Here is a 13,237-nt window from a genome sequence, read left to right on the forward strand (position 1 = left end):
GTCTTTGGGCTTGCCAGTGGAGCAGGGGCTTACACTCCTGAGTGCTGTCCAGTATCTCCCCTCTGCTGGAAGGGACTCAGTGTGGTGCTAGGGAAATTAATGGGGTTAAAGGCTGACAAATCCCCAGGGCCTGATAATCTACATCCCAGAGTACTAAAGGAAGTGGCCCTGGAAATAGTGGATGCATTGGTGATCATCTTCCAAAATCCTATCGACTCTGGAGCAGTTCCTACAGATTCCCCACTATTTAAAAAAGGAAGGAGAGAAAAAACAGGGAATTACAGATCAGTGAGCCTTACATCAGTAGTGGGGAAAATGCTAGAGTCTATTATAAAGGATGTGATAGCAGAACACCTGGGAAGCATAAACGGGATTGGACAAAGTCAGCATGGGTTTACAAAAGAGAAATCATACTTAACAAATCTACTGGAGTTTTTTGAGGATGTAACTAATAGAATAGATAAGGGAGAACCAATGGATGTGGTGTATTTGGATTTTCAGAAGGCTTTTGATAAGGTCCCACATAAGAGGTTACTGTGCAAAATGAAAGCACATGGGATTGGGGGTAATATACAGGCATGGATTGAGAATTGGTTGACACACAGGAAACAGAGAGTAGGAAAAAACAGGTCTTCTTCCGGGTGGTAGGCAGTGACTAGTGGGGTACCGCAGGGATCAGTGCTGGGCCCCAGCTATTCCCAAATACATTAATGACTTCGGTGAGGGAACTAAATGTAACATTTCCAGGTTTGCAGATGACACAAAGCTAGGGGGGAAGGTGAGCTGTGAGGGGGATGCAAAGAGGCTCCAATGTGATTTGGACAAGTTGGGTGAGCGGGCAAATGCATGGCAGTTGCAGTATAACATGGATAAATGTGAGGTTATCCACTTTGGTTGTATAAACAGTAAGGCAGATTATTACCTGAATGGTGATAGATTGGGAAAGGGGGAGGTGCAATGAGACCTGGGTGTCCTTGTACACCAGTCGCTAAAAGCAAGCATTCAGGCGCAGCAAGCAGTTAGGAAGACAAATGGTATGTTGGCCTTCATTGCAAGAGGATTTGAGTACAGGAGCAAGGATGCCTTACTGCAGTTATACAGGGCCTTAGTGAGACCACATCTGGAGTATTGCGTGCAATTTTGGTCTCCTTATCTGAGGAAGAATATTCTTGCCATGGAGGGAGTGCAAAGAAGGTTTTTAAGCTGATTCCTGGGATGGCAGGATTGACCTATGAGGAGAGATTGGGTCGACTATGCCTATATTCAGTAGAGTTCTGAAGAATGAGAAAGCATCTCATAGAAACCTATAAAATTCTAACAGGACTAGACAGGCTAGATACAGGGAGGATGTTTCCGATGGCTGGGAAGCCCAGAACCAGGGGTCACAGTCTCAGGATACGGGGTATGCCATTTAGAACCGAGATGAGAAGAAATTTCTTCACTCAGAGGGTGGTGAACCTGTGGAATTCTCTGCCACAGAAGGCTGTGGAGGCCAAGTCATTAAATATATTCAAGAAGGAGATAGATATAGTTCTTAATGCCAAAGGGATCAAGGGATATGGGAAGTAAGCGGGAACAGGGTACTGAATTAGATGATCAGCCATGATCTTTTTTGAATGGCGGAGCAGACCCGAAGGGCCGAATGGCCTACTCCTGCTCCTATTTTCTATGCTTCTATGTACCTCCCTCCCTGCTGGAAGGAACATAGTGTCTCCCTCTACTGGAAGGGACACAGTGTCTCCTCTCTGCTGGAAGAAAAGTGTCACCCCTGCTGGAAGGGGCTCAGTGTCTCCCTCTGCTGGAAGAAAAGTGTCACCCATGCTGGAAGGGGCTCAGTGTCACCCCTGCTGGAAGGGGCTCAGTGTCTCCTCTCTGCTGGAAGAAAAGTGTTACCCCTGCTGGAAGGGTCTGAGTGTCTTTCTCTGCTGGAAGGGTCTCACTGTCTCCTCTCTACCGGAAGAAAAGTGTCACCCCTGCTGGAAGGGACTCAGTGTCTTTCTCTGCTGGAAGGGTCTCACTGTCTCCTCTCTACCGGAAGAAAAGTGTCACCCCTGCTGGAAGGGACTCAGTGTCTTTCTCTGCTGGAAGAAAAGTGTCACCCCTGCTGGAAGGGGCTCAGTGTCTCCTCTCTGCTGGAATAAACAGTGTCTCCCCCTGCTGGAAGGAACTCAGTGTCTCCTCTCTGCTGGAATAAACAGTGTCTCCCCCTGCTGGAAGGGACTCAGTGTCTCCTCTCTGCTGGAAAGAACAGTGTCACCCCTGCTGGAAGGGACTCAGTGTCTTTCTCTGCTGGAAGGGACTCAGTGTCTTTCTCTGCTGGAAGGGGCTCAGTGTCTCCTCCCTGCTGGAAGGAACAGTGTCACCCCTGCTGGAAGGGACTCAGTGTCTTTCTCTGCTGGAAGGGACTCAGTGTCATTCTCTGCTGGAAGGGGCTCAGTGTCTCCTCCCTGCTGGAAGGAACAGTGTCACCCCTGCTGGAAGGGACTCAGTGTCTTTCTCTGCTGGATTGGACTCAGTGTCTCCTCTCTGCTGGAAGAAAAGTGTCACCCCTGCTGGAAGGGGCTCAGTGTCTCCCTCTGCTGGAAGGGACTCAGTGTCTCCTCTCTGCTGGAAGAAAAGTGTTACCCCTGCTGGAAGGGACTCAGTGTCTTTCTCTGCTGGAAGGGACTCAGTGTCTCCTCTCTGCAGGAAGAAAAGTGTCACCCTGCTGGAAGGGGCTCAGTGTCTCCTCTCTGCTGGAATAAACAGTGTCTCCTCCCTGCTGGAAGGGACTCAGTGTCTCCTCTCTGCTGGAATAAACAGTGTCTCCCCCTGCTGGAAGGGACTCAGTGTCTCCTCTCTGCTGGAAAGAACAGTGTCACCCCTGCTGGAAGGGACTCAGTGTCTTTCTCTGCTGGAAGGGACTCAGTGTCTTTCTCTGCTGGAAGGGGCTCAGTGTCTCCTCCCTGCTGGAAGGAACAGTGTCACCCCTGCTGGAAGGGACTCAGTGTCTTTCTCTGCTGGAAGGGACTCAGTGTCTCCTGCTGGAAAGAACAGTGTCACCCCTGCTGGAAGGGACTCAGTGTCTTTCTCTGCTGGAAGGGACTCAGTGTCTTTCTCTGCTGGAAGGGGCTCAGTGTCTCCTGCTGGAAAGAACAGTGTCACCCCTGCTGGAAGGGACTCAGTGTCTTTCTCTGCTGGAAGGGACTCAGTGTCTTTCTCTGCTGGAAGGGGCTCAGTGTCTCCTCCCTGCTGGAAGAAAAGTGTCACCCCTGCTGGAAGGGGCTCAGTGTCTCCTCTCTGCTGGAAGAAAAGTGTCACCCCTGCTGGAAGGGACTCAGTGTCTTTCTCTGCTGGAAGGGACTCAGTGTCTCCTCCCTGCTGGAAGGGACTCAGTGTCTCCCTCTGCTGGGAGGGACTCAGTGTCTTTCTCTGCCGGAAGGGACTCAGTGTCTCCTCCCTGCTGGAAGGGACTCAGTGTCTCCCCCTGGGGTTGTGGTCTCTGTCACTCAGGGCTGTGATACAGGCTGCACTGTGCTGTACCCGCAGTGCTCCCCCCCTCCCCCCCACCTACTGCAGAGACGGCAATCACTGTTTGAAAAAGGTGTAACTTTTTAAGGGGTTTCAGTCAGGTGTAACTGTGTTTTCCACAGCAATGGGATTAATAACATTTGATGAACAACTTCAATTTTATAATGTGGAGTGCTGTTAAATGATTGAATAGATGTTTTAAACTAAATTTATAAAAATAATTTAAAATTTTTTTTCAGAATATTTTAGTTTCTACCTTCACCCCATGTACGTCTCCCAATCTTTGATTTGCTCTAATTTTTTAAAGTGATTTTATTTTATTTCTTTTAGTTTCCTGTTCATCTGTCTGTGAAAATCCTTTAATGTGATTGGCTGCTTGGACAGCCCGATGACATCACTGCTGCTCCATGCTGGGAATTCCCCAGTAAAGAATGCTACAATCAGTTGCAGTTAACACTGCACGGTGATCGGGGTAAAACCCATGCCAGAGAGACACTAGATCTCTCAGCGAGGTTTACTTCCTGGTCAGCGGTCACGTCCTTGCTCTGCCACCAACCGCAAAATCCCTTTGTCTCCTGATCTCAAAGGGAACCCCAATCTCACCATCATCACTAAAGCCGTCTCCAATCCAAATTTCTCCTTCACACTAAGGAATCCTTTACACCTCAATAATTCTGTAAAAACCTAAGCCGATCCGACACTTGAATCCTCCACTATCTGATGGTGCTCATCTCGGCCCCTTCTCATACTCCGAGACACATTCCTCTGATAGACAATCTTTCTGTCACCTCCACTCCCACTTCCGTCTGTTGCCTGTCTTTCCCTGTTTTATTGATGCTGTCATGGTCCCTGCTCCTCTGAGCTTCCTTCTTTTGATCCTCCTAAAGTTTTCCCACTCTAAGAAAAAAAAAAGTCTTGCATTTCTCTCGTGCCTTTCAGAGCAGCAGAATGTCCCAAAGCACTTTACAGCCAATGAAATAACTTTTAAAGTGCAGCCACTGTTGTAAAGTAAGGAAATGAAACCCAACTCGCTATTCCACACTGGAAAGTTATGCTGATGAGGTGAGATGATTTCGGGTGGCAGGAGACTTGTGTGGGGCATAAACCCTGGCACAGACCAGTTGGGCCAAATGGCCTGTTTCTGCGCTAACTCAGGCCTTCAAATCTGGAGCTCCTTTCCTCCCTCAGTCTTCCCTTCCACTGACAATCCCTGGAAGGAGTGCAGCCTGAGAGCTGTAAAGTTAAGGTGTGTCTCAAAGGTAAGGGAAGGAAAATCGGGCGGCTGCATTGTGGAAGGTCAAATCGCTCGCTCGGAATCCATCCGTAACTCAGAAGGAACTGTCCTTTATGAGGAATGCTGCATTCATTATTTTCTTTTGTCTCCAGATGCCCTCCGGCTGACATTTAACCCCAACACGGTGCACAAGCACCTCCTCCTGTCGGACAGCAACCGCACGGTGACAGATGTCGACCCCGAATGTGTGCCTTACCCTGAACACCCCGAGAGGTTCAGCAACTTCCCCCAAGTGTTGTGCACCGAGAGCTTATCGGAGGGCTGCTGCTATTGGGAGGTGGAAATGAGTGGACATTGGGCCGGAATCGGGATCACCTACAGGGGAATCAAAAGGAAAGGATCCAATATGTGCAGCTTGATCGGGAGGAACAATCTCTCCTGGTGCCTGCTGTACAGCAACAGCAAGTGCTCGGCCTTTCACAATAAACAGGAGGTCACCGTACAGTCTGGGAGGCACCAACGGATTGGGATCTATCTTGACTACCCTGAGGGGACGCTGGACTTTTATGGCATTGGTAGCACAATGAGTCTAATCTACAGATTCAAGACAGTGTTCACAGAGCCTGTATATCCTGCCTTTTGGGTATTTCTGGGAACATCACTCAGTATCTGCCAGCTGAGTTAGGAGAGGCTGTTCAACTTGGATAATTTCTATTTCCACATGTCTTTTAGGCTGCATTTTTAGAGATGGGTAAACAAAGCTGTTGTCCATCGTTATTGTGTATGGGGATATCACCGCAGAGCATGATGAGAATGCGGAACTCACTACCACACTGGCTAGTCGAGGTGAATGAAATAGATGCATTTAAGGGGAATATAAACAGAAAATGCTGGAAATACTCAGCAGGTCAGGCAGCATCCGTGGAGAGAGAAACAGAGTTAACGTTTCAGGTCAATGACCTTTTATTAGAACAGTTCTTGCTTCAAGATTTATTTGATTTCCGGCATCTGCAGTATTTTGCTTCTGCCTTTAAGGGGAAACTAGATAAACACATGAGGGAGAAAGGAATACAAGGATATGTTAATGGGGTTAGCTGAAGTAAAGTCGGAGGATGGTTGGGTGGAGCATAAACGCTGGCATAGACCAGTTGGGCCGAATGGCCTGTGCTATAAATTCTATGTAATTCTATCTAATCACTTCCAGGTCCCTCTCCAATTTGGAGAAATGTCCCCTTTCCTTCATGACCGCTGTGTCAAAATCCTGGAACTCCCAACATAACAGCATTGCTGGGACAGTCAGGGACCTGACAGCAGATTATCCACCCACCTGCCACCTTGACCTTGGTCAGAAATGTGGCCAGCAGAGGGGGAGGGGTTGAGGGAAGGGAGGTGGGGGTGGGGGAGGGCGAATCTGAGAGGAAACATAGATAAATACAACATGCACTTTGCCAACATGTCAAGAGAACAAATATTCATCTCAGGGAAGAATTTCTTGTGTCCTAATGTGTCGTGATATCCCTTGTCATTGAACTCCGTCACCGGCACCCAGTAGCTACAACGTGTGAAGGTCTGCAGGATGTGCTGGAGCAAGTCACCTAGCTCACTTTGACAGCACCTACCGGCATCATCAAATCTACCATCCAGAGCAGTAAGTCACGGGAAGACCATCATCCTGACAGGGGACACCTATCATCATTCCTCGCACTGCAGAATTTTGGCCCCATGATGTCACTGGATCAGTATCTGGGATTTCACTATCATGGGAGCACCTTCACCACACAGACAGTAGTGAATCAAGGAGAAGGCTCACCCACATCTTCACAGGGGAGCCAGGACTAGGTAAGGGATGCTAAGAATTACAGAGTTGAGGACATCTTGAACAGATATTGATGTCGCTACTCAATGACCCAAGTCATTCTCCCCTTTGTTATCATTTCACAGCATTTTCAAACTTGAACTTTTAGCTGGATTTATTTTCTAAAGATTTCTTCCAGTTTTATTTAACTTTAGGTATATTTATACCTGTGATATTTCAGTCATTAAACAGCTCTTAAGGAATTACATTCTATATTTAACTGGTTTGATTTAAGCTGCACTTTGATCTAAACTGTTACAAAAATAAGACGTGTTTTTGCAATAAGGTATTAATAATAAAGAAACTGAGACAACTGAACACAGCAACCTCCGATACTGTATCATTATTGTCAAGTGTTCTTTGTGTTGTCTTATGCAACACAATGAGGTGCGTGGATTCCAGCACCTTGAAGATCTCTATAAGGTTTACTAACAGCTAAACTACTATGTACAGTACAGAGCAAACTACATACAGAATCTTTCCCTAGGGTGTTACAGTTGCAGAGTGACTATGGTTTTTAGCCACATGTCTACATCCTGGCACTTAGCTCATTAGCATTTTGAGTTCTTGAAAGGACATCTTGCTTAAAGTGATCATACAACATCCCCTTTTGTTTCCAAAGATAAGTCTCGTATGCTACAAGTAAAAACACATAAAATTGGATAATATCAAAATTAGTTATAGGGGATAGGGATTATAAAATCTACAAGTAGAGAAGCTTAAAAGTCCATATATCAGTTCTGTGGTTTGACAACTCTTCTAGATCTGGTTATAGTATAATCTTCTGGGGATGTGGATTTCACCCTTGGCTGTTTTTGGTTTGCAGGCATGTTGTCAATATGTTGGTTATTGTCCTGTTGTTCCATCACACCCTCATCGTCGGAGTGTGTTCTTTCGAGTCCGCTGTGTGCAATTGGAGTATTGCACGCTTCTCTTAATTGGCTTCAGTTCCTCCTCAACACTGCTCCGTTAGATGTTGTAACCTGGTAGGACCTGGGCTCACTGCATACTTTGGATACCTCTGCGGGTAACCATGTTCTCAATGTTGGGTGTATGACCCATACGAGCGTACGAATTAGGAGCACAAGTAGGCCATTCGGCCCGTCGAGCCTGCTCCTCCATTCAATAAGATCATGGCTGATCTCACTTTCTCGAATTCCACACTCCCATCTACCCCTGATAACCTTTGATTCCCTTGCCTAACAAGAATCTATCTACCTCCACCTTAAAAATATTCAATGACCCCGCCTCCACCACCTTCTGAGGCAGAGAATTCCAAAGTCGCATAACCCTCCGAGAGAAAAAAATTCTCCTCATCTCCATCCTTAAAGGGTGTCCACTAATTTTAAAACAGTGCCCCCTAGATCTGGACTCACCCACAAGAGGAAACATCCTTTCCACATCCACCTTGTCAAGACCGTTCAGGATCTTATGTACTTCAATCAAGTCTTTCCTCACTCTTCTAAACTCCAGCGAAAACAAGCCCAGTCTGTCCAACCTTTCCTCATAAGACAACCCACTCATTTCAGGTATCAATCTAGTAAACCCCCTCTGAACTGCCTCCAACGCATTCACATCCTTCCTTAAATAAGGAGACCTTTTGTCCTATATGTAGCCGAGGTAATTCCGCCCCTGCATGTCAGTCATGCACCATCTTCATTCTCCCATGTTTTTCGAACAGTGTCTCCTGTATCTCGGAGAATTTGGACAGAGAATAGCTTGGCAGAGTCGCTCGCACTTGTCTGCCAAACATGATCTCTGCTGGTGACGGTAAGACCATATCCATCGGTGTAACTCTGAGGTGGAGCACGGCAACATGAAAATCATGTTTCGTTGTCCTAAACTTCAGGATAAGTGGTTTGACTGTGCGAACCATTTGCTCAGTGAGACCATTAGAGTCACTTAATTCTGGGTGTTACTAAACTGGAAACTGAAGATTACAAGTGTTTTTAATCTGCACAGTCTCTTCCATTCCAATTAAACTCTGACTGACCCAGAGGCTTGGTTTACTTAACAGCATTTAGGATTCGTGCCTTGGATTTTCCATCTCTTCACTCCCAGCCCTTGATTTTTCCATCTCTTTATTTTAATGGTGGAAACTCGTGAGCTGGGCACATGGAAGCGGAACATTCCGGGCCTGTGACCTTAAAAGGAGATACAGCCATTCCAGCAGCTGTAATATCATTAATTAATTAATATGATACTTCTGTCCTTATTAAACACTGCACGGTTTTTAAAAGTTTATTCTTGGGATTAATTATCCCCAGTTATCCTGAGAAAGTGATGGGACCACTTCAAAGGACATTTGAGATTCTACCATGGAACTGTGGAACTAGGGACGTGTGCAGGTCAGACCGAGTGAGGACAACAGGTTTCCTTCCGAAAGTGACATGAATGAACCAGTTGGATTTTCATGACAACTTCACAGTCACTTTTACTGACACCAGCATTTTAGTTCTGGATCTTTTCAAAAGCACGTTTACGTTCTCAAACTGCTGTGCTGGGATTTGAACTCACGTTCTTGAGATTATGGGCTAAATTTTACCGACCCCCCCCCCCCCCCCCACCCCGATATCAGGGGTTGTGGCCAGGGCGGGGGCTGGAAAATGCCTTTGGGAGAGGCCTGCCACGCTCCCTGACACCGGGAAGGCCTCGCCCCATATTACTGGCTGCAGGACCGCCATTTTAATATGTTAATTAATGTTAATGAACGCATTAATCATTTACCTGGTCCCGCCCGTCGTCCCGCGCTGATATTGTGGTCGGTGGCTGGCACTCCTGCACCATCCGATCTCCGACCAGTGATGTGAGGCGGAATACTGATGGGGAGGGGGGAGCGGGCAAGTTCCTCAGTGCGGGGGGAGGGTGGAGCAGGTCAAACTCATTTCATTGGTCTAGCGGGTTGTGGGAAAGGGTAAAGATTAAAGTTTGTGAAATTTGTGGGGTGGGGGGGGGGGGGGGGGAAGGTAAGTATTTTCGGGGGAGGTTGACAGCAAGGAATGAATTGTTTAGTCACGGGGGCTGTGGGAGAGGGGCTTGAAACTTTTATTAATGTTGTTATTTTAAATTTATAATGCTTATAACTTTAAAAATTCAGATTCAATAGAAGGGCTTGAAGGCCTTTAAAAATGGCACCGGCGCCTGCGCAGTGGACGCTGTTGCCGGGGACGGACCGCTGCGTGTCATCGGGTGCGGGGGTGGGGTGGGGTCTCGGCCATGTAAATGAGCCCCCATGTTTAATATTGTGGCAGCTCCATGGAGCAAATCCTGCCTGTGCGTCCCGCCATCTTTGAAGCTCAGGTAAAGTTCAGCCCTATTAGTCCAGTAACAAAACAACACCAGCAACAACTTGCATTTATATAGTGCCACTAACATAGTAAAACATCGCAAAGCGATTCACGGGAGCATAATCACACAAAAAGTGACACAGAGCCAAATAAGAAGATATTAGTATAAACTTGGTCAAAGTGATAGGTTTTAAGGAGCATCTTAAAGGAGGAGAGTGAGATGGGGAGGTTTAAGGAGAGAATTCCAGAGTTTAGACCCTAGACAATTAGATAGTAGGGGATGCACAAGAGGCCTAGGGTTGTACAGCTATAACTACAAGAGTTTGAAATGCATTCCAACTTTTTGCACGACACCTGTAATACCCAATTCCCACTGCAGATGGCACTGCCCACCACAAATTCTGCTTCATGTACAACACTGAGGCGTGACCACAGCATCGCCAAGTGGGTATTATATGAAGCTACAGCCACACTCAGAATTTGGGTTTTAAAGAATTTTGGGTTTCAAACCACTTCCTTCAGTCTCCTGTCATCTTGACCCCAAATCAGGCAGCGATTCACTGCAGCAAAAACGTGCACAATCGTTGGACTTTAGTTCATCCAAAACTCTACTGCCCGTATCCTAACTCACTGAGTCCCATTAACTCATCACTCCTGTGCTCGCTGACCTACATTGGCTCTCAGTCTGGCAATGCCAAAAAAAAATTAAAAGTTCTCATCCTTGTTTTCAAATCTGTCCGTGGCCTTGCCCTTCCCTATCTCTGTAATCTCCTCCAGCCCCACAACCCTCCGAGATACCTGCGCTTCTCTAATTCTGGCCTCGTGAGCATCCCCCATTTTAATCGCTCTACCATTAGTGACTGTGTCTTCAGCTGCCTGGGCCCTAAGCTCTAGAATTCCCTCCCTGCACCTTTCCACCTCTCCACCTCATTTACCGTCTTTAACGTCTACATCTTGTCTGAATATCTCTAACATTAGTAAAAACAGATTATCTAGTCATTATAACAGTGCTAATTGTAAATTAGCTGCCATATTTTCATACATTACAACATACATTTTCATTCATTGCCTGTAAAGCGCTTTGAGATGTCCTCGAGTCATGAAAGGTGCTATATAAATGCAAGTCTTTTCTTTCTCTCTTTCTTCCCTTTTTGCAATCTGGGAAGTTTCCCAGTCATCTGCAGCCTGAGTGTGCCTCCCCTTTAAGAGATTCGTCAGAGAAATCCATTTCCTGCCCTTCCCTAAACAGGCATGCAGCCAATAAAAAGCATGTGTAGTGAGAGCTGCACGCCTGTATCATTAGAATGAGGTCCCAGTATGAATTTCACATGGTGTCTATGTAACCAGGGGTGTTTCGTAAGCCTCGTCCTCTGCACCCCCATTAGTGGCGTTAGCGAATTTTCTAGGCAGTTTTCAGGTCCATTGTGTATCTGAGCATAATATCATCATCATCCAGATTTACATTTAGAGTCATAGAGAGATACAGCACTGAAACAGGCCCTTCGGCCCAGCGAATCTGTACTGACCATCAACCACCCATTTATACTAATCTTACATTAATCCCATATTCGCTACCACATCCCCACAATTTTCCTACCATCTACCTACACTAGGGGCAATTTACAACGGCCAATTTACCTATCAACCTGCAAGGCTTTGGCTGTGGGAGGAAATTGGAGCACCCGGTAGAAACCCACGCAGTCACAGGGAGAACTTGCAAACTCCACACAGGCAGTGCCCAGAATCGAACCCGGGTCGCTGGAGCTGTGAGGCTGCAGTGCTAACCACTGCGCCGCCCACTTTCCTTAACAGCTCTTCTGGACATCTGCTGGGACTCGAATGAATTTTTATCGGCATTTTAATGGTTGTTTAATGTTGCATGGCATAACGAAATGGGTTGCGCTGAAAAGTGAATTTCTGTTAATTCATTTGCCCTCCCACTTTGCTAACATTGAATAAGAATCCATGAACCGATAAATAAATACTCTCTGAGCTGTCAGGCTGCTGCTGCACGGGGTGAACTGGCAGCTCGACATGGCATCGACATTGTCAAACGGGCGGATCTCCAGGGAGAAGCTGATCTGTGCCATCTGTCTGGAGGTGTTCAACAACCCGGCAACAATTCCGTGCGGACATAATTTCTGCCTGGAATGCATCGGTAGATTCTGGGACCAGCAGTTTAATGTCGGGGCCTACAGCTGCCCTCAGTGCAGGGAGAGTTTCATCCCCAGGCCCACGCTCCACAGAAACACCATCGTTTGTGACATAGTGGAAGATTTTCTCAAGCCAGGCACTAAGATTGACAACACCCGGCCCCTGGCAGGTCCAGGGGACGTCTCCTGCGATTTCTGCACCAGTGGCCAGCTGAAAGCAGAAAGGTCCTGCCTGGTATGCCTGGCTTCCTACTGTGAAGAGCACCTGAAGCCTCACCGGGACAGTGCGGCATTCCAGGATCATTCCCTGACTGACCCTGTCCCCGATATTAAGGAGCGCAAGTGTAAGTTGCACAGGAAACACCTGGAGCTATTCTGCAGGACGGACAAGACTTTCATCTGCTGCGTATGTACGACTAATGAGCATCGTAAGCACGAGGTGGTCACACTGGACGAAGAGGTACAAAGCAGAAAGGTAAAGGCTAATAAATTGTCAAAGTCGCAGAAAAGTATTGATCAGCTATTCCAACATTCAGAGTAACACACCGACAGTGTCACATTCAGAGTAACACTGGGCCAGTGTCACATTCAGAGTAACACTGGGCCAGTGTCACATTCAGAGTAACACACCGATAGTGTCACATTCAGAGTAACACAGGAATAGGGTCACACTCGTAGTAACAGACGGATAGTGTCACATTCAGAGTAACACTGGGACAGTGTCACATTCAGAGTAACACTGGGACAGTGTCACATTAAGAGTAACACAGGAACAGTGTCACATTCAGAGTAACACATCGATAGTGTCACATTCAGAGTAACACAGGGACAGTGTCACATTCAGAGTAACACAGGAATAGGGTCACACTCGTAGTAACAGACGGATAGTGTCACATTCAGAGTAACAATGGGACATTGGCACATTCAGAGTAACACACCGATAGTGTCACATTCAGAGTAACACTGGGACAGTGTCACATTCAGAGTAACACTGGGACAGTGTCACATTAAGAGTAACACAGGGACAGTGTCACATTCAGAGTAACACTGGGACATTGGCACATTCAGAGTAACACTGGGACAGTGTCACATTAAGAGTAACACAGGAACAGTGTCACATTCAGAGTAACACACCGATAGTGTCACATTCAGAGTAACACAGGGACAGTGTCACATTCAGAGTAACACACCGATAGTG

The 13,237-nt window shown here is 46.9% G+C and overlaps 2 protein-coding genes across 4 annotated transcripts in view; both read left to right on the forward strand.

The window, feature by feature from the left end:
• Nucleotides 1–6,930, forward strand: part of LOC137384212 (E3 ubiquitin-protein ligase TRIM16-like) — a 33,453-nt gene extending 26,523 nt beyond the window's left edge. For both annotated transcript variants that reach the window (XM_068057890.1, XM_068057889.1), the window contains one exon: nucleotides 4,897–6,930. In XM_068057890.1, the coding sequence (XP_067913991.1) occupies nucleotides 4,897–5,429 (533 nt within the window). In that variant the 3' untranslated portion in view covers nucleotides 5,430–6,930. The remainder of the gene's footprint in view (nucleotides 1–4,896) is intronic.
• A 4,884-nt stretch (nucleotides 6,931–11,814) lies between these two features.
• The window catches only part of LOC137384213 (E3 ubiquitin/ISG15 ligase TRIM25-like), a 46,433-nt gene continuing 45,010 nt past the window's right edge, over nucleotides 11,815–13,237 (forward strand). The window contains exon 1 of one of the 2 annotated variants that reach the window (XM_068057891.1): nucleotides 11,815–12,514. In XM_068057891.1, the coding sequence (XP_067913992.1) occupies nucleotides 11,921–12,514 (594 nt within the window). In that variant the 5' untranslated portion in view covers nucleotides 11,815–11,920. The remainder of the gene's footprint in view (nucleotides 12,515–13,237) is intronic. The other variant, XM_068057892.1, reaches the window with a different exon arrangement.

Source organism: Heterodontus francisci, chromosome 26 (genome assembly GCF_036365525.1).
Source record: "Heterodontus francisci isolate sHetFra1 chromosome 26, sHetFra1.hap1, whole genome shotgun sequence".
In the NCBI taxonomy this organism is placed as follows: Eukaryota; Metazoa; Chordata; class Chondrichthyes; order Heterodontiformes; family Heterodontidae; genus Heterodontus; species Heterodontus francisci.